The 22745-nt window shown below is 43.6% G+C and overlaps 2 protein-coding genes, 1 long non-coding RNA gene and 1 other non-coding gene across 7 annotated transcripts; 3 read left to right on the top strand and 1 right to left on the bottom strand.

Moving 5' to 3' along the window:
- Positions 1-379: 379 nt before the first annotated feature.
- On the bottom strand, positions 380-2620 carry LOC116918055 (alkylglycerol monooxygenase). The gene is made up of 11 exons (XM_032923722.2): positions 2464-2620; positions 2352-2396; positions 2105-2229; positions 1885-2036; positions 1757-1785; positions 1615-1689; positions 1383-1545; positions 1170-1321; positions 974-1108; positions 800-913; positions 380-729 (listed from the first exon to the last, which is right to left on the bottom strand). Exons 1-11 carry the CDS (start codon positions 2548-2550, stop codon positions 442-444), a joined length of 1365 nt encoding a protein of 454 aa, XP_032779613.2. The 5' UTR covers positions 2551-2620; the 3' UTR covers positions 380-441.
- LOC123469613 lies at positions 1401-1760 on the top strand. Its single transcript, XR_006642870.1, has 2 exons — positions 1401-1539; positions 1609-1760. It is a non-coding gene; the product is annotated as an uncharacterized LOC123469613 (long non-coding RNA).
- An 83-nt stretch (positions 2621-2703) lies between the features above and the next one.
- On the top strand, positions 2704-22672 carry LOC116918048 (chromodomain-helicase-DNA-binding protein 7). 4 transcript variants are annotated; one of them, XM_032923711.2, is made up of 24 exons: positions 2704-2939; positions 3318-3462; positions 3527-3823; positions 3887-4246; positions 4311-4453; positions 4509-4572; positions 4627-4860; positions 4929-5175; positions 7212-7496; positions 7571-8201; positions 8274-10140; positions 10208-10475; positions 10564-11165; positions 11241-11653; positions 11722-12458; positions 12527-13879; positions 13938-14226; positions 14298-14549; positions 14620-15100; positions 15162-15403; positions 15602-15689; positions 15887-16273; positions 16344-16713; positions 16782-22672. In XM_032923711.2, exons 1-24 carry the CDS (start codon positions 2752-2754, stop codon positions 21965-21967), a joined length of 15129 nt encoding a protein of 5042 aa, XP_032779602.2. In that variant the 5' UTR covers positions 2704-2751; the 3' UTR covers positions 21968-22672. The 4 variants fall into 4 exon arrangements, with proteins under 4 accessions (XP_032779602.2, XP_032779601.2, XP_032779599.2 ...); XM_032923710.2 differs by lacking the exons at positions 2704-2939; positions 3318-3462; positions 3527-3823; ... (3 more) ...; positions 4627-4860; positions 4929-5175 and adding exons at positions 5769-5969; positions 6644-6878; XM_032923708.2 differs by lacking the exons at positions 2704-2939; positions 3318-3462; positions 3527-3823; ... (3 more) ...; positions 4627-4860; positions 4929-5175 and adding exons at positions 5769-5969; positions 6644-6944.
- On the top strand, positions 15736-15815 carry LOC116918092. Its single transcript, XR_004391403.1, has one exon. It is a non-coding gene; the product is annotated as a small nucleolar RNA U6-53/MBII-28 (small nucleolar RNA).
- Positions 22673-22745: the final 73 nt, after the last annotated feature.

Raw genomic sequence — 22745 nt, 5'->3', positions numbered from 1 at the left:
AATTATGTCCATCCTTTGGCTGTATATTCACTTTGACAACTTTTTCTAGCAGGATACGTCAATCTTGAAAAGTAGAGAATTACATCGTTGTCGTAGCAGAGCTAGGAAAGAAGTGGATCTAAAGCATCATTATTATAGCGAAATTTTTGACGAAAACTGGTTATGATAAATTTTCCAAATGATAAACACCAGAATCCTCCCTAACGTATTCGTCAGGTAATAAAGTACTCGAACAGGTTTGCGTCGACCAATTTCGTAAACTGGTAAAACGACTTGCAATCCAGTTTTTCTTTCAGAATCGCTTCAATCGTAACTGGTACATGAACAGTTGCTCCCAGGATTAAAGATAAAAAATTGGTTTAATCCTACTCGTCGTGAATACTGCTTCGTACAATGTATTTCTTCACAATATCCGTGGTCGCAAGGACAATTTTTTGGAGCTTATTTAATCTTGTCTTTTTGCATTATGTCCCTAAATTGACGAACGCACTCAATTTTGCATTGCAATGCAGAGTATAGGTAAAAAAGCCTAATGCCGTTCATGAGTAAATTCATCCCAATCGTTTCCGTTAGGAATATCTTAAAATGTAGCTGGTAGGCAAGGAAAACCAAACAGCGAATCATTTCAATCCATGGAAACCAAGAATTTCGATTGAAAAGCAGTCCAATGCTGACCAAGGAGACAATGATATACGCGCAGCATCCGTACAATAGCCATCCGTCATATTCCTGGGAAAAGGCATGATTATTTGTAATAATCTTCTTTTGAATATTATGCCTCAAATCTTGTTTAGCCTACTTCATATTGAGTTACCAGGACACGATAACCCTCACTCAACAACAGAAAATGAATTGTCGCGTAGATTTGGTCATGCGGGGTAAGCGAATGAGAAAATTTCTCTCTTACAATTGTCTAGGAAATGCATAAATATTAAATTAATTTTCAATTCACTTTTTACTGCAGTTAAGATACTTCAGGAAGCTGATCATAATGGCCGAGTTTAGGAGATCCGGGAACCCATCCGGGACCGTAAAAGATGGCTTTAAGCTTATCGGTTATTGTTGACATGGATTGCATCTTTTCAAATACTTTACGAAGGTAAAAGAACTAATGTATAGGTAATTAGGATTCTGTGTGACGGAAGAAAGAATAAGATATTTTTCGTTACCTCTAGATAAAATGGGTTAAAAGAATCCACTTGTTCAATCAGTCCATAAACTAAAGGTTCATCCCTTCGCTCGGCTTCAAATGTTCCAAACATCCTATCCCAGATTATTAACACGCCAGCGTAGTTTTTATCCACACAATAACGAGTTGATCCTGATCAGGAAAAAAACCCAGAATAATTCAATTAATTATCGGTACAGCACTTTTTGGTTACCGTGATGCACCCGATGGTGGGACGGAGTATTTAAAACCCATTCGAGCGGACCAAGGTCATCGATAACCTCTGTGTGAATCCAAAATTGAAATAGAAGATTGAATTGGGAGTGAACGAAGAATTGACTCGGGGGGATGAAGAATGCCATTGGCAGATAGTAAAACTTGAATCGAAAGAATAAAGTAAGAATACATTTTGATTAAATTAATCTTTGTACTTATTCTAGGCCTACCATGGTACTCCATCCCTGCCAAACGCCTTGTCTAAGCGCGGTCGTCAGATTATATTCCTCCGAGCTGTGGTGAACCTGATAGATTGTCATTTATTAAACATTACGAGGATTTTGCTTTAATATTTTAAAGAAGTTCATGCACCTGATGCTGTGACCAGAATAAGTTCACCTCTATTCTCACCATATATTAAAAAAAGTAATCATATTATTGAACAAAAACGATAGATCTCGTCCATCAAAATAATTCAAACATCCTTCGTAGTTTTATACCGTGAGTTGCGCGATGAGCCCAGTAATAACCCAAATCCATTCCTACTGCACAAGCAAGCCAGGTCCATAAGGAATCCCATGGAAGCTCATGCAAGCGGTAGTTTTCATAGATGTAAACATAGGCAGCTGTTTGCGCACCACGGAAGGCGATACTATCGGTACAAAAGCGAAAAATTTTAAAAAATAACTTAACCCGTTGTGATTACGTAATATATCTCACTGATTTATCTCCATAAACAATCCGCATGCCATAGAGGTGATGCTGTCATTGATAGGAGGGGCCTTGCCTTTTTTGCGCAGAAGAATTCGTTCGATAATGATGAATGCAACAAACCATGAAGAGGCCTAAAAGATTACATGTAAATTATTAATTTAAAATATGCTATATATTCCAGCAAGATTCTTTTTTCCCATTTTGTTTTTTGCATTTTCTGCCAAAAAAAAAATTACGTGAGTAAGAGACTTGCCCGACTGACATAATGAGGAACCTCAACCGTCGTACGAAAACTTGTCTAAAGGGGAAAAAACAATAATAAGCAACAATTTTGGTTTTTACTTCCTACCGTCAACCATGCTAACCTTAAAAGGATTAACTATATAAAAAAGATGGCCTAAGCCTTCGATTCCAGACGTAATAGTGTCCATGGACACTATATCTATCGTCATGGTGTTTGACAGAATAAGTCTATTCCTTCTAAAAATCTCGTTTTAATACCATACGATCAAATAAGGGTTTAGATATCAGCGCTTGTTTTTGTTTATCAGTAATATGAGAGATACGGCTTAGAACTCAAAGTTCAATCCCAGGGTTAGTCTGGCTGCCGAGTACGGTGGCCATTATTTACGATTTCAAGCCATTTTTTTTCGATGTACGATCGAAAAAGACATTCTGTAGTAGTAATCAGCATCCGCACGTTTGTCGTGTGGGCCGTAGCGTATTTTTTGTTGGTACATTTCGTCATAATTCTTGCATTAGGTTCCGTTCAAAAAATCCAATTCAAAATTCAAGAGCGACCCAAAGAGAAAGTACAACTTAAGCAACTCGGCGAACCTGGGTATCGTAATTCGAATTTTGATTGTCAGATTGATGTGTCACACAACAGGGGCAAAAGAGAGGCCTAAGGCTACAGAAATACCACTTGAATATTTGAAATTAGATGTAAAAATAGTTAGGGTTCACTATCACTACCCCGTACTCACTGGGTTGTGTTATCTTAGCGCTTAATGAGCATTCATGTAAGTGCACTCGTTTGTTTATTTTCAACGGATTCTTGTTTGGTTCATTCCTCAACCAATCGTTTTAGTACAAAAAATTAGTGAGACTCCAATATTTTGCTGTTCAATTTGTTGTTGTTTTTTTTGTTTTTTAAGTTTCTGTTTTTATTTATTTTTGGTATGTATACTAAAATATCGATCATTTTCTTTTGTAAAAGTTCTTTGGTTGCTCGCTTGGAGCAGAAAGAGCCATCTCTTGAGAGCACGAAGTTGCACGAAGTACAAGTGCAGTTTGGTACCGGTTTCTTTCTTGTCTCGTTCTTTTTTAACCCGCACTCTATACCGACACACGTGGTTGTTAGGGTAAGTACGAAAATTTTCCTGAGTGTGAACCGATTTAAAGATAAATAATTCAAGTTTTTTACAGCTTGTAAAATTCTTCTCGTCTACTCCGAAGAAAAATCACGCATTAAAAGGTAGTGAGATGGCTACAGTAAAACAGGAAATTTCCGACGTGGTTATCAAAACCGAACCAAAAGAGGAGAATATCAAACTTGATTCTCAAGGAATTAGTATCAAGGCCGAACCAAATGAAGAAAAAACAGAGGACATCTCAGATAAACCTACTAATGTAAAAACTGAAGGTGATGCTACCAATGGGGATGTGATTACCAGCACAGATGAAACTAATGAGCTAGATAAGAAAATTATTCGTCAAATTGAAGTAACAGGAGTTCCATGCTTTTTTGAGAATAAGAATAACATTCTTAACATATTTTGTTTTCAGTACTATTTTGGAGACTTCAATCTTCCAAAGGACAAGTTCCTGAAAGAACAAATGGGAGTTGATGATGGCTGGATCCCGATTGCAACCATGCTTAAATTTGCCCGTCTTTCCCAGCTGACTAAAAGCCCCAAAGTTATCTTTAATGCTATGAAAAAATCTACTTCGGGTTTGATGGAAGTAAATGAATCTGCATCTAAGATCCGGAGGTCAAAAAACCAACCTATTCCTGAAGAAACAGCAGAATATCTTGCTGAAATTAAGGCCCGCACAATCTATTGTAAAGGTTTCCCGAAGGAGGGCATGTCTATTGACAAGCTTCTGGACTTTTTCAAGAGCTTCCCAACTGCTTTGAGTATCAAAGTTTGTATTTTTAAGTTTTTCCTTCTTTGCCAGAATAAAAAAATTTTGAATTTAATGTTTCCAGATGCGTTACTTCAAAACAAAGGAAGATTGTTCAAAGTTCAAAGGATCCATCACTGCTACATTTTCTACAAAAGAAGAAGCCTCAAAGTTCATGGCACTTGAATCTGTAAAGTATAATGATTACACACTTCAACGGCAATGGAGGTATGGAACATTTTAGAAGTCTAGTTACCTCCTATTTATATTAATGCCCTCTCAGTGCTGAATGGGAAAAAGAAAAGGAGCAGGAATTCGAGGAGCGACAAAAGCGGAAGGCGAAAAAAGTATATTTCTTTTCATCATAAGGAATGTTATAAATATTGAATCTCAATTTAAAGATCACACAGGAAAATGGGAATGTTACCAAACCTGATGACAATGTCAAGGAGGAAAAGGAGAAGATTGTCTTGTCTCGTGGTGCAGTTTTAAAACTAGTTAATCTCCCATCCGGTATCGACCGCGATGCAATTAAACAAGCTTTTGCCACTTACCCAGCTGACATTGCTCACGTAGAAATCACTCCCGACAGCACTGCCTTTGTACGACTTCGTGGCGAAAATGATGGGAAGTTGGTACGCAGTAACAGTTTAGGATCGTTTATTTATGGTTCAAGAATGTAAATTTTTTGTTGACATCAAAGGTTCTGGACAAACTAGAAAACAAGAAAATTTGCGTCAATGACGCATCTGTTGAAGTGAGCCTACTGGAAGGTGAAGAAGAAGAGACCTATTTGAAGAAAGCCGAAGACAATGTAAATAATCGGGTGATGAACATGGGTCGAGGTGGTTTTCGCGGACGAGGTGGACGGGGAGGGGGACGTGGCCGTGGCCGTGGTGGAAGAGGCGGTCGTGGAGGAGGCTATAAGGGGAAGGACCGAAAGCGAGAGGGTTCAGTAAGCGGAGGTCATGGAGAGGGATCATCGAAAAGGAGTCGCGACGACTGAGACCTCAACATCTAATGTCATGGAATTATTCCGATCCCAATGTTTTCTTTTTTTTTCTTTTTTACTTGAAATTGTTTTTTTTTTCTTAAGAGTAATCCTTTTTTCATAAAATTTTTTCTACGGCAATCATTTCTCAAGATTTCTTGACTGATTTTGACTTTTTTGTTGACCGCAGCGTGTGTAAATGAGAATGACAAACGAGAAAATACAAATGCTTGCATAAGATGCTAGAAAGAAAACAATATAATCTTAATAGAAAAATATTTGAAAAATTTAAAGTTATTTTTGACAACTGAATAAATCAATCATAAAAATTATATTTTAATTGAAGGAAGTAGACAAATTAAGCGTGGAATTTTTTACATTTAACCATGTATATTTATTTATTTCTTACATACTCGGTACTTACCCATTAAGAAAGTTGGCGGTCATTGTCGATAAGATGGCGCGGGAGTCGTAAGAAGGGAACTAAAGAAGATTCTCGAGGATTGGCTGGATTCACCATCCAATAGCAAGACAGCTTCTAGTTGCCCAAGCGGTGACAAGGGAAAAAAGGGGAAGGGAAAGCCAGAAAAATTTTGCTTCCTCGCATTTTGGTCCAAAAAAGTTTTAAGAAGCAGAAATTTGCGAGTGTTAACATTTTTTAGTGTTTTGTGTCCATTCTTGTGCCTGTGAATTAACTAGAAGATTAAATATTGGACTTGAAAAACGTTAGAAGGAATGATATGAAACTATCAGGTATTGTTTTGCATTGATTCGGCCTCTTGGTTAAAGACGAATCTTTTGGGGAAAAAAAGAGCCTGGAAGTGAATTGGGAAAAGGCCCGCGTGGGTTTTTTCTTATACATGTGTACTATAATGGGAACATGTCTTGTACATATGCCTTAATTTTTGTGGTGTGTAGTAGACAGGACGAATGGCCGCACTTGTAAAACCGGGTTTGACCCGCACTAGAAGCAAAAGCAAATGCTGCTAGGTTGAAGTCTGCTCTCTTTTCTTCATCAGCCCTCCTTCAGTTTTTTTTCGTTGCCGTTCGTTACTCGTGTCTGCCGAATTTGACTCACTGAACATTCTGTACGCCATTCTTGGTAGCTTTTACTCTTAAACATCTAGCTAAAATTCTAGCTTTATTTTATGACAATAAACGTTAACCGAGTATGCATCGAGACGGTTAATGCGAAGAAGCGTGCAAGGGCAAAGCAAGGGAAAGGTTATAGCTCTTATGTGTCTTATTTTGATTACCATAAGCGTATGGCTTTTCCCCTGCAATGTCACTTGATGAGAACTGCTTACAGCATTGTATCAATTTATGGCATAGACTTACTGTTAAACTAGGTTCCATAGCTGTTAGTGTATTCAAATTTTTATCTTGACGAGAAACTACTTGTCAACTAATTTTATATTTATTAACAGGTTAACTGTTATTTATGCTGAAAGAATTGAATATTTGCACCTGTGCAAGTATAAATCTGTACCATGGATTGGAGTTGAAGAGTAGAGAAGAGCAGAGCCATGGAGGGCTACGATTTATTTAGTGACGACCTACCTTCACTGGGTAGCAGTATGCTTGATGGATTGGCTGAATTGGGAGGGACTGGCCCAGGAACAGAACAATCCCAGTACCCTACATCAAATAACCAAGGCCAAGGTCAGTCACATGGACTTCGGGCAACAGGAGGGCATACATATTATGGGAGCTATCTACCTCCTTCAGGTGTGCTACACCGTTAACTCATCTTGTTGTTCTTACTGTCTACTTGTTGTTTGTGACACTTTATTCTGATCGTGAATGACATTTGTCTCAAAAGTCTGCTTGTTGTTAGGAGACCTTGTTTTAAACAGCTTCAAATATTTTTGACTTTTTGTTCTTCAAGATGAGTTCTGGTGTGGTGTTCCTTGGTTTGCATGACTTTGCTTTGTGTTTTATCATTATTTTCGTCGTTTGTCGTAGAAATGTAACTACTAATTTTGCCATCTTTAGGTTATGGCTCTGGTTCAACTTTACAATATGGCCAGGTGCCCCAAGGTCCACTGCCGTACACTGGACCAGGTCCCGGTCCAGGAACAGGGGGTCCTACCCAACTGGGCTACTCTTCTTATGCTCAGCAGGCTGTAGGTCCCAGAATGGCAGGCCAACAATCGACCTATTCCATGTATAGTGGCCAACCTCACGTAGCTGAGAGCCGAATGTATCCCATGCAGCATGCCGCTGAGCAGTATTCAAGTGCGATGCATCAGAACGCAGCAAGCATGTCGGGGTGGCAGGGTAAAATTATGCCATTGTTCACAGTATTTTGTCAGTTAACATAATTTCGTTTTATTTCGGTAATTTCCGTTTAGGCTATCCTTCCATGAATCCTCCCGCCCAGTATTCAGCAATGGGTCATGGCAGCTACCGTCCTCTCCATCCGCAACACGCCCAACAACAGCAGCATGCCCAGCCTCACTACCCTCATCAAGCACCTATGCGTCTCAGTGGTCAACAACAACAAACGTCTCAGCACCAACAATCTTATGGGGCCGGTATCAATGGGCCCTCGACAGCAGCATCTGCTACTGCAGCCGCCAAAAACATTCCCCCAAACTATGGTACGGCATCGGCAGCCTCAATGCACCCTCAGTACCCGCATGCACAGGGTACTCCAGTAGCGATGAGTGGTGCCTATGGTTCCGCTCCTCCGATTCGATCTGCCTATGCTGCAGAAAACGCAATGGCATCAACCCACCAACAACACCAACAACAACAGCAGCTCCATCAGCAACAGCAGCAAACTCAACCACAGCAACCACAAAGTGCGCCCAAACCGTATCCTTATACGATGCAAGCTCCATACCCGATGCCTGCACAGCATTTTATGCCCGAATCGACTGCACAGCCGCACACTACCCAACAAGCTCAGCAGGATGTGCCCTCCGTCTACCAACAACAACAGACCGCTCCTGCCCAGCTGCATAATACGCCGCATTATAGGCATGTTGCGTCTGAAATAACAGTGTCTGAATGTTTACTTTTTTTCTAATTTCTTTTTCTTTTCTCGAACAGAGCTCCATTCCCGCCTCAGATGTCACCGCAAATGTCTCCACGTCCACAAGCGTCTCCTAGGCCTCCGCATACATCCCCTATGCCTGGAGCCGTAAGTTCACCTCTGCCTCCGTTAGGACATCCTAGCGGCCCGACAGCACAACCAACTGTCTCGATGTCGTTACCTTACATGAACCAAGCTCAGCATCCTGGTCTCGGCCATCATGCTCAACAGCAACCACATCAACAACATTCAACGTCTCAACATCAGCTGCATCAACCTCATCTGCAACAACAGCATCAGCATCAACAACATCAACAGCAGCAGCAACAGCAACAACAGCAGCAACAACAACAACAAATTCCACATATGCATTCGGCAGGACCATCAAGTCTTCAGCAGCTTGAACAAATGGTCGGTCCCACAGGAAGTAACATGGCAAGCTCTCCACCCAAACCCATGGTTGGTAATTCATCAACGCAAATGAACAACGCTGGAGCTAGTCCGAATAGAAATGCTATGCCAGGTTCGCCTGCTCCTCCTCGCACTCCTTTGGCACCGTCTCCTGCGCAGCCCCCTAGGCCGCCAAGCAACGTATCCGGTCTAGTTCCTCCTTCTCCTCGCCTGCTGCCACCACCAAGCCCTGTGGCCCAGCCAGGAACGGCTACTTCCGAAAAAAATCATTTTCCGGAATCACCAGCAAACGATGTTTCCAGATCTGCCAAAAATTTGATTGAAAAGCATGAGCAGTCGATGCACGATTCCTTGGATCAGCATCAACAACATGGATCTTCTAATGTTCCCGCGCCTCAAGTTTCAAGCCACGGACAACAACATCCAGGTTTCCAGCAACATCCAGGCCTTCAACCACATTCGAGTATCCAGCAGCATCCGGGAATTCAACAGCACGCTGGAATCCAGTCGCATCCAGGCATTCAGCAGCACCCCGGAATCCAGCAGCATCCTGGACTTCAGCAGCACCAAGGCATCCAGCAGCACCCTGGATTACCAGCATCGCAAACATCTCAAGCTGCTATGGTGCAACGATTTCCTGGACCGCAGCATCACCAAGGACAGCAGAGTCAACAGCAGGTAACACCGCAACCAGGCATGGTACCGCACCATCCAGGTGGGATTATACCTAATCAATCCACGATACCCCAACATTCTGGATCCCAGTTGCAACCTCACCATCAGCAGCAGCAACATGCTGTACCAAGCCATCATTTGCCGGGGTTGGGAATGGCTGGAACACAGTCGGCAGTCGGTGTGGCAGGTCCACAACCTCAGCCACCAACACCAGTGCCTCCCCAGTCGCAGCAGCATCACCCTGGACAGCCACCTGCTACTAATCAGCAGAACCACCAGGTTACACCAAGCATGCAGCAACAGTCGAATGGCTCTCATCAGCATACAGGAATGCCTGCTCAACAGCAACAATCTTCGCAACTACATTCAATTCCACCCCACCAGGGAGCTGGATCTATTGCGATGGGTTCCATGCATCAACGAGAAACTGGATTACCAGGAACAAGCAGTTTCAGTCCCTCGACCGCCATGGGATACATGGCACCTCAGCATCAACAGCACCAGCAACATCAGCCCCAGGCCCAACAACATTCGTCTCAGCAGTTCCACGAGACCCAGTCTGCTGGCCATGGTGCCGCTGGTTATCCAGGTCCGAGAATGAATCCTCAGGGCGAGATGCAGCATTTGCAGCAGCAGTTGCAGCACCTGTATACATTGCCGTCTAATCCGCAGACGCAACAGCAAATTGCAGAGCTACATGAACGAATGTCGACGCTTCAGCGGCAAGGCTGGGGTGGGGGAATGCCTGTTCCTCAGCCCTTCATGAGCGGGCCGGCGTCAACTCCTTACATGCCTCAGGTATTTCATCGTGATGTGGTTTCTCTGGAATTTTTGAGGGATAATTTCTCCTTGGTTTACGTTTTAGGCTCAGGGACAAAACTATCCGATGGGTACTCCCTCAGGAGCAGGCGCCGGAATGGTTATGGGACCACCACATATGGGCCCACCCAGTTCACAAGTTTATGACTTCCCAACTGGAATGGATGATGAACCAGGAGCTAGTGGAAAAGGCAAGAAGAAAAGAGAACCTAAAAAAAAGGCAGCCAAAGAAAAGGAACCAAAGCCGCCCAAAACTCCAAAAACTCCAAAAATACCCAAAAGCAAAGCTGCTGGTCCCAGCACAACGTCGTCAGGTTGAAAATTGTTTAGCAAATTCCCTCAAAAACAATTTTAAAAAATAATCTTTGACCTAATAAAAATGTTGGAATATCCATTTATCAGATGGTGGAATTATGGACAGCATAGAAAGTACCATCTTGAGTGTCAGCATGAACCCCGATTCTCCAAGCGAGCAAGCAGCTGTTTCTTCGCCACTTATGCCTACTTCACCCTTACCTTTGGCGCCACCAGTGCAGATGTACCAGCAATCGCCTGCACTTACATCTCCTGTTAGTGCACCTTCGAATGAAGTGGAAGCCCCCACGGTGGTATCCGAAGAAGAGTCTGTAACTCAAGATGATATTCCACCTGTTATGGAAGCGATGGGAATTGAAGAGTCGTGCATGGATCTTGAAGAGACTCTGATGGCCGCAGCCGCGTCAGCTACTGTTCCAGATCCGATTCCACCTCCCTTCGTTGCACCTGAAATCGCAGAAGCTGATACAGTAGAAGTGAAACCAGCAGAATCCTTTATCGAAATTCCTGAAGTTGAACAAATTCAAGAGGATACTGAAGTTGCCGCGGAAACACCAACTGGCAAAAGGCCGCGTACAAAAAAGCCGAAATCTGCTGGTAAAAGCGGCAAATCAAAAGCCAAAAAAGAAGTGGATTCTTGGATGGACGGTGAAGCTTTGTCTTCAGCTGGAGCAGATACCAATGACGAGGTACCTTTATAATTCATGCAACCGTGTTGCCGTTAAGCAAATATTAAACTGTTATCTCGCTCTTTTGTTTTATAGGTTAAACCACCAAAACCTAAGCGGATACGAATTTCCAAGAAGAAATCAAAGAAAGGAGAAATCTGCCCAGAACTGGACAGTGGGGCAGATACCAGCACTTTCGATACAAGTATTGCAGTTGGCGATTTACCGCTAGCCGTTGAATCGGCTAGTGCCGATGATTCTACAGCAGCGTTGAGCGATGCAGCGCCGATAGTAAGTTCGGTGAAAAAGAAAAAGCCCAAAGTGAAATCTGCATCGCCTACAAAGAAGAAGCCTTCTAAAACTTCTATTAGCTTTTCGAAAAAGAAAAAGCGTCCAATGTGTGATGATGAAGACAAAAACAGCGACCTAGAAGTTACTCCACCTCCATCGCCATTGCCTGACGATGAAAATTCGACTCTCAAGAGAAGATCCGGACGTAATACAAACAGGTAAAAATAAAAAAAAAATTACATCCTGGGATTTTTAAAGATTTTTTCCATTCCCTTATTGCTTGCAGGAAGAAGTATATTGACGACCTTGATCTGGCCGAGTTAAGGAGTCTATCTGACGAAGAACAAGAAGCTGCCGCCGCAGCAGCAGCACTGGCAGCTACCACTGTTACCGAAAATTCTTGTTCGCCATCAGCAGCTGCTGCTGTTGAAGCTGCTGTCGCTGTGCCTGCTGAAGTGGAAGTGCCGGTGGAAGTGGATCAGTCAGAAAGTGGCATCAAGCCAAATTTTGTTTACGTCAACACTACTGATGAGGACACCATGGTTGTTCAACATATTCTAGCAGTACGTAAAGGAACAAGAGAGATTGTATCATCTGACGATGAAGATGATGAAGAGGACGGTGAAACGAAAAAAGAAGTGGAAGATAAAGTAGATATTGAAGAAAAGGACAAAAAAGGTACGGAAAATGAAAATATGAAAGAAAGCGATGCTGCCAAAGTGGAAAACATCGGTGACGTAGGTGATGGGAAAGATACAGATAAGACAAATGAGGAAAACGAACACAAATTTGCTGCAGAAGAAACGGAAATGGCTGTTAAAGCAGAAAAGGTCAATGACGAAAATGAGTCTGAAAACAAAGAAATCCAAGGAGAAGAAAAAGAGGCACCTATGGAAGAGGATCGTAACACAGGGGTTCAAGGTAAAGAGTTTGAACAAGAAAAGCACCAGCTGGAAAACGATGAATCTGTAGCGAAAAAAGAGAATATCGAATTAAAAGAAGTCATAAATGAAGAAACTAAAGGTAATGACGCATTTAGCCTGTTGTAAATTTTTATTTATTTGCTTATTATTATTATTATATCTTTTCAGTTAACACTTTTGAACCCGAAACCTCGTGTAATACAAAAGTGGAACCTCTAAAAGAAGAGACGAAGCCTAAGAAAATAAAGAAACCAGCTCGTACCATCGAAGTAGAGGAGTACTACGTGAAGTACAAAAATTTTTCGTACCTTCATTGCGAATGGAGGACAGAAGAAGAACTGGTGCGTGGAGACAAACGTATTCCTCAAAAACTCAAGCGATTCCATCAAAAGAAGGCTCAATCGGCCAACATGTTTGAATTTCTCGAGGAAGACCTTTTCAATCCTGACTACATAGAAGTTGACAGAGTACTTGACAAAGCAGAACACACGGACGCCGCTACCAATAAGGTTACTCGTAATTTTTTGGTCAAATGGAAATCTCTTCCGTACGAAGACTCAACGTGGGAGCTAGAAGAAGATGTTGATCCTGCCAAAATTAAACATTACGAAATCGTAAATAAGTATCCAGGCAAAGAAAAAGACTTATTCGGCAAAGGAAGGAAGAAACCGCGGCCTAGCGAATGGAAAAAGCTAGAAGAATCTCCCGTCTATCTTAACGGCAACACTTTACGCGAATACCAGTTAGAAGGCTTGAACTGGTTGTCATTCTCCTGGTTCAATGGCCGCAACTGTATCTTAGCTGACGAAATGGGATTAGGTAAAACTATTCAGTCGCTGGCTTTCGTAGAATCGGTCCATCGGCTTGGTATCCGCGGTCCATTTCTGGTCATCGCCCCGCTATCTACCATTCCGAACTGGCAACGGGAATTTGAAACATGGACAAATTTGAACATCATTGTCTATCACGGCTCAAACCCTAGCCGTACAATGCTACAAGAGTATGAGTTCCACTTTAAAGACAGCAAAGGAAATCAGATGAAAGACATGTACAAGTTTAACGTGTTGATTACCACATTTGAAATGATCATCTCCGATTGCATGGAACTACGTGAAGTGCCATGGCGTTTGTGTGTCATAGACGAAGCTCATCGCCTGAAGAACAAAAATTGTAAGCTCCTAGAAGGTTTGCGACTCCTTCAAATGGAACATCGTGTTCTTCTCTCTGGCACACCGCTCCAAAACAACATTAGCGAGTTATATTCCCTACTTAACTTTCTCGAGCCTGCTCAGTTTGCAAGCAGCGAAGATTTCATCCGCGATTTCGGTGACCTTAAATCAGATGATCAAGTGCAAAAGTTGCAAGCCTTACTCAAGCCCATGATGCTTCGTCGACTCAAAGAGGATGTCGAAAAGTCCCTCGCTCCTAAAGAAGAGACCATTGTTGAAGTTGAATTGACGAATATGCAGAAAAAGTACTACAGAGGAATCTTGGAACGAAACTTCTCCTTCCTGACGAAAGGTAAGGAAGGGAATAAGAAATATTTGTTCATTTTTCGCTAACTCTGGTAACGATCTAGGTACAACAAACGCCAACGTGCCCAATTTGATGAACACAATGATGGAGTTGCGCAAGTGTTGCATCCATCCGTATCTATTAAATGGCGCAGAAGAACAAATCCAGTACGAAATGAAAGTGTCCAATACTTCAGACCCAGATCTTCATCATAAAGCTCTTATTCAGTCTTCTGGTAAACTGGTGCTTGTCGACAAGTTACTTCCAAAACTGAAGGCTGACGGACATCGCGTACTCATTTTCTCGCAAATGGTTCGCTGTCTTGACATCTTGGAGGACTATTTGATCTACAGGTATTCTCCAGTAGCCCTATTTTATTCTCTTTAACCAAACATGATGCGAACTTGTTATTTTCTTTTTGCAGAAAATACCCTTATGAAAGACTTGACGGCCGAATTCGCGGTAACATGCGACAAGCTGCTATCGATCGATATTGCAAACCAGATTCGGATCGTTTCGTATTCTTGCTTTGCACCAAAGCTGGTGGATTGGGTATTAATCTTACAGCGGCTGACACGGTCATCATTTACGACAGTGATTGGAACCCGCAAAATGATCTGCAGGCCCAGGCCCGCTGTCATCGTATCGGTCAAAAGAAGATGGTAAAAATTTACAGGTACGATTCGAAGGCAACTTTATTATTTGTCTAAGTTTTCGGCATCACACACCGCCTTTTGTATTTTTAGACTCCTAACAAGAAATACTTATGAACGTGAAATGTTCGACAAAGCTTCGCTTAAACTCGGTCTGGACAAGGCCGTATTACAAAGCATGAATACAACCCAAGGAGGCAAGGACTATGGGGGAAGTGGAAAACAACCGTTGTCTAAGAAAGAAATCGAAGATCTCCTGAAAAAAGGTGCATACGGAGCTTTAATGGAAGACGACAATGCTGGTGACAAATTTTGCGAAGAAGACATCGACCAGATCCTTATGCGTCGTACACAGATCATCACATTAGAAAGCGAAAAGGGCTCACAGTTCTCCAAAGCCACTTTTGCGTCCAATTCTGACCGAACTGACATCGATATTGATGATCCAGATTTCTGGAAAAAGTGGGCTAAACGTGCCGAAATCGACACTGAATCTGTATTGACCAATGGCCAGGAGGAACTTTTGGTACTGAGTGAACCCCGGAGGCGAACTCAGATTAAACGCTACGGACAGGTATGGAAGAGAAGAAAATGAAAATAATTTCATAGCTTTTCAATAGTTTTCGTTGTTACAGGACGAAGCTGTCTTGGAGGGAGTTAGCGACTTGGAGACAACCAGCAACAGCGACGAAGAAACAGGAGCACCTTCGACGCGCTCCAAAGTTGCCGGACGTAAGGATCGTAGTCGTCGATCTCTACGAAGGTCACGTCGTGGTAATTATGATGAAGACTTCGCACCTGAAGATGGAGAAGTAGATTACGGTGCTTGGACCAAAACTGAATGCTTCAAAGTGGAAAAGGGTCTCATGACCTTTGGGTACGTTGTTTCTCGATTTTTGCTTTCTCGATCCTGAAGAGTGTAACTTTGGTTTTGCTGATGACTTTCATGCTAATTCGGAGATTTCTTTAGGAACTCTGTGATTGATATAACATTTTCTGATTTTTAAGTAGTCTTACTGAATGTAAATTTTCCAAACATGTTCACTAATATTAATCCTTTATTTTGAACATTCAGCTGGGGCAGATGGCGTGAAATCATGGCTCATGGACAATTCCGTAAAGGCTGGCGAGAATCCGATGTCGAAGATTGCGCCCGTATGATGGTGAGTTCCCTTACTAATTCGATTAGAAAGTGTACTGAAATTCGTATCTGTGTGATGAGTTGCCATGCTAATACAGAGGGCGCTTTAGGCGCGCTGTGAGTTGAGATTTTCAGTAAACTGATAGATATAAAATGATCATTTAACTGCAATGCTGTTATTTAGTTTACAGGGGTTAAACAAGTTGTTTTTACTTTTAGATGGTCTACTGCCTCTTGAACTTCCGGGGTGACGAGAAAATGAAAAGCTTCATTTGGGATTTGATTGCCCCTACGGAAAGCGGCGAGACTCGCGTTGATCGTAACCATAGCGGGTTGGCGGCGCCTATCCAACGTGGAGGTCGCAAAAACAAGAAGGAATCAAAAAGAGCCAGTAAAGGATTAGCTGCTGCAGCCACACCGACTTCTGCTCCCAATGCACCTTTGGTTGAAGGTGCAGAATGGACGCGTGACGAAAAATACGATCCTGAGCAAAATCTTGACGCTGGATACCGCCGCCATGTAACAAGACACGCCAATAAAGTTCTTTTGCGTATACGGATGCTTTACTACATCAAACAAGAGATTATTCGTGACTCGGAATCTCAGGTAATTTTTTTGACCTACTTTGCTAACAAGTCGTTGATTAAAAAAAAAAAAATTATTCAATTTGGACTAGGTAAATGCTGGCGTCGCATCTACAGCATTGCCGATTCAACCACCTTTCTGCGATCAGCCTCCCACCCCGTGGTGGGATTCTCAAGCTGATGTGTCGCTACTGGTCGGAACCTACAAACACGGCTACGAACGCTATGCTGTGATGCGACTGGATCCAACTCTTTGCTTTTTAGTTCGTTGTGGGCCACCAGACAAACAAGAACTTTTGTCAGAAATGGCTTCCCTCGAGGCCAACGGTGACGAACTTGACAAAGCACCTGATGATGACGAAGACATAGATGATGATAGCAGCAGTACAACTACAACGAAAACACAAGGAGCAGCGGCAAACAATACGACAAAGGCTGCTGCAATCATGCCGGCTACATCCGGTACGTTTTGATAGAAGTGACGATTGGCTTAAAATTTTGAAGCTTAATTATATATTTTTTTGTTGTAGCTCCTGGTGACAAATTCCAGTTCCCGCCAGCAGCTGAGTTAAACACTCGTCTCCGTCGTTTGATCACTTCCTACCAGCGAAATTTCAAAAAGGAGGAAATGAAAATGGCCCAAAAGGCTAAACGTTTGGAAAGGCGGGAAAAGATTGAAACTATCGTACGTGAAAGAGAAAAGCAAAAGATCGAACTGCAGCAAAGACGCTGGACACGTCGTGAAGAGGGTGATTTTTTCCGCACCATTTCCAATTTTGGTGTGGAATACAATAAAAAATTAGGCCGCTACGACTGGACTAAATTCAGAGCCATCTCTCGTCTTGAACGCAAGTATGACGAAACCCTTACTGAATATCTACGAGCCTTCTGCGCCATGTGCAAAAAAGCCTGCGGGCGAAAATTGTCGGAAGAAGAAGAGGTTGCTCAAGCCACTGTTGAGCCTATCAGTGAAGAGCGTGCTAGACGCTGTCTGGAACGTTTGGAACTCCTCTGCAAGATACGGGAGGAAGTTTTAACTCACGTCGATTTAGAAGAAAGGTTGAAACTCTGCCAGCCATCGCTCGATTTACCCGATTGGTGGGTCTGCGGAAAGCATGATCGAGACCTATTGATGGGGGCTTCTCGGCATGGCCTTGGTAGAACAGATTTTTACTACGTCCACGACCCCGAGCTCGGTTACCGTGAGATTTTGCGTCGTCATTACGCCGGAGAGCCGTTGATCTATCCTCTTGAGAAGAAAGAACGCGATCGGGTGGAAAACTTGTCTGAGAATGACGAAATAGTAGAACTATCACCAGCCAAGATCAAAGATGAAGACGAATCCTTGCTATCCAAAAAGATTAAAAAGGAAGATGTCAGCCTCCGTAAGAAGTTAAAAAATGAGGCGTCTCCTGGTAAGGTCAAAAGTGAACTGCTTGAAGAAAAGGAAGAAGAAAGGACTGAAAAGGAAAGAGATTCAAAGTCAGTCTCTAAAACAGAAGAAAATACTGAAAGTGACTCAAAGGAAGCTCAGTCTGAAACGACCACGAACCTTTCTAAACAACGAGAGGAAGAAGATGAAGTTAATTTGCCCGAAATAAAAGATGGTGAAGCTGCTGTAGAGGCAACTGACACCCCGAGTGAAAAACAGAAAATCATGAACAACGAGGAATCCAACATTGACGATGAAGATTCCAATAAAGAAAAGGAAGGCCACACCAACACGGCAAAGACCAGTGAAGACGAATTGACTTCGGAAGGAGATCGCGACGCACTAGTGGTAAAAACAGTCGAAAAAAGTGCACCGAAACCCGGGGAACAGATTGATGAGGATTCGGCTGAAAAAATGGACGAAGATGTTAATGACACCGAGAAAAACTCTTGTGAAAAAGCCAATCATTCTCCTAAAAAGAGAGACGACAACACTGACAATGAGATTTCCACAAAGCCTGCTGATGAAAAATCGGAAGAAGCAATGGAAGTCGAGTTAACTGCAAAGGATGTGAGTGATTCTGCATCGGAGGGGACGAAGGATGTGGCAAAGGAAAAATCTTCCCCGGCTACGGTGAACGATGGTAACAAAGTGAAAGAATCTCCTGATGTGGAAGAGTTGGAAGAAATGGATATCAGTAAAGCTGAAGAAAAAATTTCGGAGGATGAAGCAGAAAGATCGAACCGCCAATCAAAAGAGTCCGCCGATTCAAAAGAGAAAATGCATGTCGATGATGAGGAAAAGAATCCGAATAGTCCCGAAAAACTATCTGATTCAGAAGAAGAATCCAAAATCAAGGAAAAGAAGGCAGAAGCGACGGAAAATGACTCTAAATCCAAGGGGAAAAAAGTCAAGAATGATGTCGGCTCAAATGAACCTACTGTCAATGAATCAGGAAGCACGATGAAAGTCGAAGAAATAATTGAAGACATACCAAAAGAAGTACAAGAGAAAATCACAAAATTGAAGCCTGTCAAAAAGGAGGAAGACCGTGTGCCAAGCCCTGACGCCGAAATCATCGAAGTAAAAATTGAAAAGAGAAGCGTACGAGAGAGGGAGGCTAAGGGAAAAACCAAGGAAAAGGAATTTGTCCCACCTCCACTTGCTAGTTTGGCACAGATGGATGAAGCCATGGCGCGCCAGGGTTTGCTTCTTGATCCTGAATTATTGGCCAACGGAGACCCCGCAGTTTTGCAAATATTGGCGCAAACATACCAAAATCCTATTCGATGGCCAAAGGACCGAGCCGTTGAAGCCAGATTGCAACATATCGTTCACGCTGTCGAGAAAAATGAATGGCCTGTGGGTCGTGATTTTAGCGTGTTTGCGAACGGCGTCGTCGAAATGGAGAGCCTAACGCCAGACCAGGCTACTACGCCTCCTCCACCTCCAGTGGTAGCTACTGTTGCTGTGCGCGATCCGCCGACACCAGCGCCATCGGTTTCGGCCATGTCTCTATCAGACGCTTCTGACATCATGATGATGAATTCCGGTCTTGATAGATCCGGTGATTATGGCCTGGGTATGTTACCAACTTCTCGACGTGGAGGACGCGGACGTGGTCGCGGTCGTGGTAGAGGTCGTGGCCAAAGAAACGTCAATATGGATGTGGAACAAGAACGTGCAAAACTGCGTGCTCTTCTCAGCCTAAATCATTCGATGCAGCGAAGTTTGACTCAACAATTAACTGGCAAGCCGATGCTGATGGACGAACGGGATGACGACCGGAGTACACCGTCAGAAACCTCAGTCTCTCTTCGTTCCAAGCAACGCTCCACTCTACCACCACCTGCTCATCAACACGGATCATCCTCTTCTTCCCGATCGGCTCAGTCTCAAGCCCAGGTTCAGGCGCAAGCACAGGCCCAAGCCCAGGCTCAGGCTCAGGCGCAAGCTCTTTCTGCGCATACTCTTGAACTGATGCTGGCCCAAGCCGCACAGGCACAGGCTCAAGTGATGCAAGCTGCCCAAGCACAGAACAATGCGGCGGCAGCTCAGGTGATTGCCAATTCTATGGCTGCTTTGGGTTTGCCACCATCCATCTCAGTGTCCGTCACGGTTAAAGGATCCGAAAACTCTTCAGCGCCGATGGATCTTTCTGGTGGTTTAAGTAAATCGCGTGCAACGGAAGTTAATGGCGAACGAGACGAACGTGAGGATCGCAAACGCAAGTCCGATGAAATGATGCCTCCACCGGGTGGCGAAAAGAACCAGAAGCGGCGCAAATTGGATGACATTGTCAAGGGTTTGTCGGCTGCTAAAGGACAGGGTGGTATTGGAGCTCTGTTTGCTTCGCCACGCACTGCAAAACCTTCGACTTCGGCTGATCCTTTAGGTTTAAGTTTCCCGCGCTCCTCTGGCATTACAATCATGCCGTGCAACAAAGACAAAGACAAGGAAGAGAAAATGGGCAAAAATCAAGCCGAAGCCTTGCTGGCTGGCCTGAGCCGCCTGCCAGGTGTTTCTGCCAGTCCGTCGACCCCCGGACGAACCAGTGGTACTGAAGCTCCTAGGATCTCCATAGAGCCGCTGAGAAATAATTCCAGTAGCGCTGTCGCCACCGCAGTGAGTGACTTGGCCTCGACAACCGGCATCAACAAATTGCCCGACTTTTTATTGCAGAAACTAGACGCTTATAGCCACACGCCACCTCACGAGCTCAAGGTATCCAAATGGCTGGCTGATCAACAAGGAATTACACCCGAAAGGCCTGCCAGTCCTGATGCCGATTTGCTGGATTCAAAAAGACGTCGTAAGCCACGTATCGACCCAGCGTTGCTTGATTGGAACCGTCTAAGTGGGGATGAGAACGTGAGCGTCATCAATCGACTCACTGGAAAGAAAATTACGGGTAATAAAGCACCTCACTTGCGCAATTTGGCTCAGTGGTTACTGGCCAACCCCATGTTTGACGTCGATCCTAAATGGTCAGATCTGGTGAAAGAGAAGGGCAACTTACCGGGTGATCTTCAGCGTCGCGTTACTGGATCCCCATCCATCCCGTTGGCTGCAAACGCACCTGTTGCCAACCTTGCTTCCACGCCGACGTCCAATTCTGCTCCCAGCGCCAATGACAGAAAGCGAGGCACGAGTCGCGTGAGCAACTTAAATCCAACTGCTGGCACGGGTTCCAGCGGAAGAGGAGGAACTGGTAACAACGGTGGTGGCGGAGCAAACACCTCGGCTATGGCTAGCACATCATCGGGTGCATCTGCTTCGACATCAGGATTGAACTTGGCCAATTTTGCTGGACTGAATCCCAGTTTCCTTTCGTCTCTTCATCATCTGGGAGGCGATCCGAAGAATCCCTTGTTGGCTGCTTTTGATCCAAAGATGTTTGGTGCCTTAGACCCTAAGACAGCGGCGCTCTTTGGCGCTTCACTCGATCCAAAGAATAATCCGCTGGCAGGTTTGGATCCTAAAAACGCCTTGAACATGTTCGGGGGATTTCCTGGCCTGGGATCTCTAGGAGGACTTGGCAGCTTTGGCGCCTTGGGTAACATGGGTGCCATGGGGAACATGGGTAGCATGCAACACCTGTTCTCTAACCTGGCCGGTTTCATGCCCGACATGCCGAGTAGCAGTGCACCCAGCGCGTCAACCACCAATACAACGACCAAATCGTCTTCGACATCGCGTCGTGAAGAAAAAGGCAAAAAACCGGCTACGTCGTCGTCTAGTGCCAGCGCCAATGCCAATGCGAATGCCGCAGCAGCAGCTGCAGCCTCCCTTCCTTTCCTTTTCCCTAATCCCAGTATGCTTTACGGCCATCTGGGATTGGGCGGTCTAAACCCGTTCTCTTTGCCAGCAGGCATACCATTATCAACAGCTTTTTCTAATCTTGGTGCCCAGGGTTTCATGAACGGTCTAACAACAACTATGGCTAATGATCCCGGTTCGACTTCTACAAAAACAACAGCCTCCGCATCGGGTGGAGGTGGCACTTCGTCTGATGCCCACCGAAATTCGTCTTCTTCCCGTCGTGAGCGAGCCGAGCGTACCGAACGTGATCGTAGTGACCGCAGTGATCGCCATGAAGGTACCTCAAAGGAAAGAAGTTCCAAGTCGGAACGGAGCTCTCATGGGCTGGATTTGACACCAGCCAGAACTCGCGGTGGTGGTGGAGGCGAGCCAGTGGAACGTGAGAGAAGAAGCCGTCATGTTGCCGATGATGACAGTAAAGGGCATAAGAAGAGCCCTAACAAGCTCAAACTGGATGAATAAAAAATAAAAGGAAATCTTGTTTTTTATTTGTAATGAAGTAGAAACAAGAATATCTGAAGGAAATGTGCTACACACTGTGCTGCTGCTTAATCTGATTCTCTGTTTTTGTGTGTATGTGTGGACACCAGTTAATCTCATCCATTTAGCTGATCCGAGCGACCGTAAAATGGCGACAACTAAAGGGAAAAAAATTGAAAAAAAAAAACAAACTCGGCCACACTATCCCTTTTTCTGATTATTTCTTAGACGTATTTATATCATTTAAAGAATACCTTGTCGTGAATTGTCTGAAGGTTTTTGTACATATTTTTTCTCTGGTATCATCTGGCCGAATAATAAATAAAATCCTCCCCTAGATTTATTTTTCTCGTCTTGACCTTCCATCTGAACATTACCTCTTCTTTTTTTTTTTTTTTCCTTGTAGAATCCATTTTTACGATATCGTGGAAAAGGAACACTGTCCAACACCTCTCATCTATCTATCTCTTTCTCTGTATTTCTGTCCTGTATTCCCATCTTATTAAGTTGCTCGTGATTTATTCCCCATGACTTGATATTTGACAAATAAATCGCTTTTCATACTGGCGATTTATTTTCGATTTATTCGCCGGCCGTCGGTTAATTCATTTTACTTGAACTTGTGTGTTTACTTGTCTGTGTGTGCCGCGAGAACAAAAGGATTAAGTAAACGTAATTTAAAACAAACGTCTTTTATGTTTTAATTTAGATACCTGGCATATTTTGCAGTAGTTATATGAGTCAGTTATTTATTTCGTAT

Source organism: Daphnia magna, linkage group LG2 (assembly GCF_020631705.1).
Source record: "Daphnia magna isolate NIES linkage group LG2, ASM2063170v1.1, whole genome shotgun sequence".
NCBI lineage: Eukaryota > Metazoa > Arthropoda > Branchiopoda > Diplostraca > Daphniidae > Daphnia > Daphnia magna.
The sequence above is the reverse complement of the archived record's forward strand: the minus strand, read 5'-3'. Positions and strand labels throughout refer to the sequence as shown.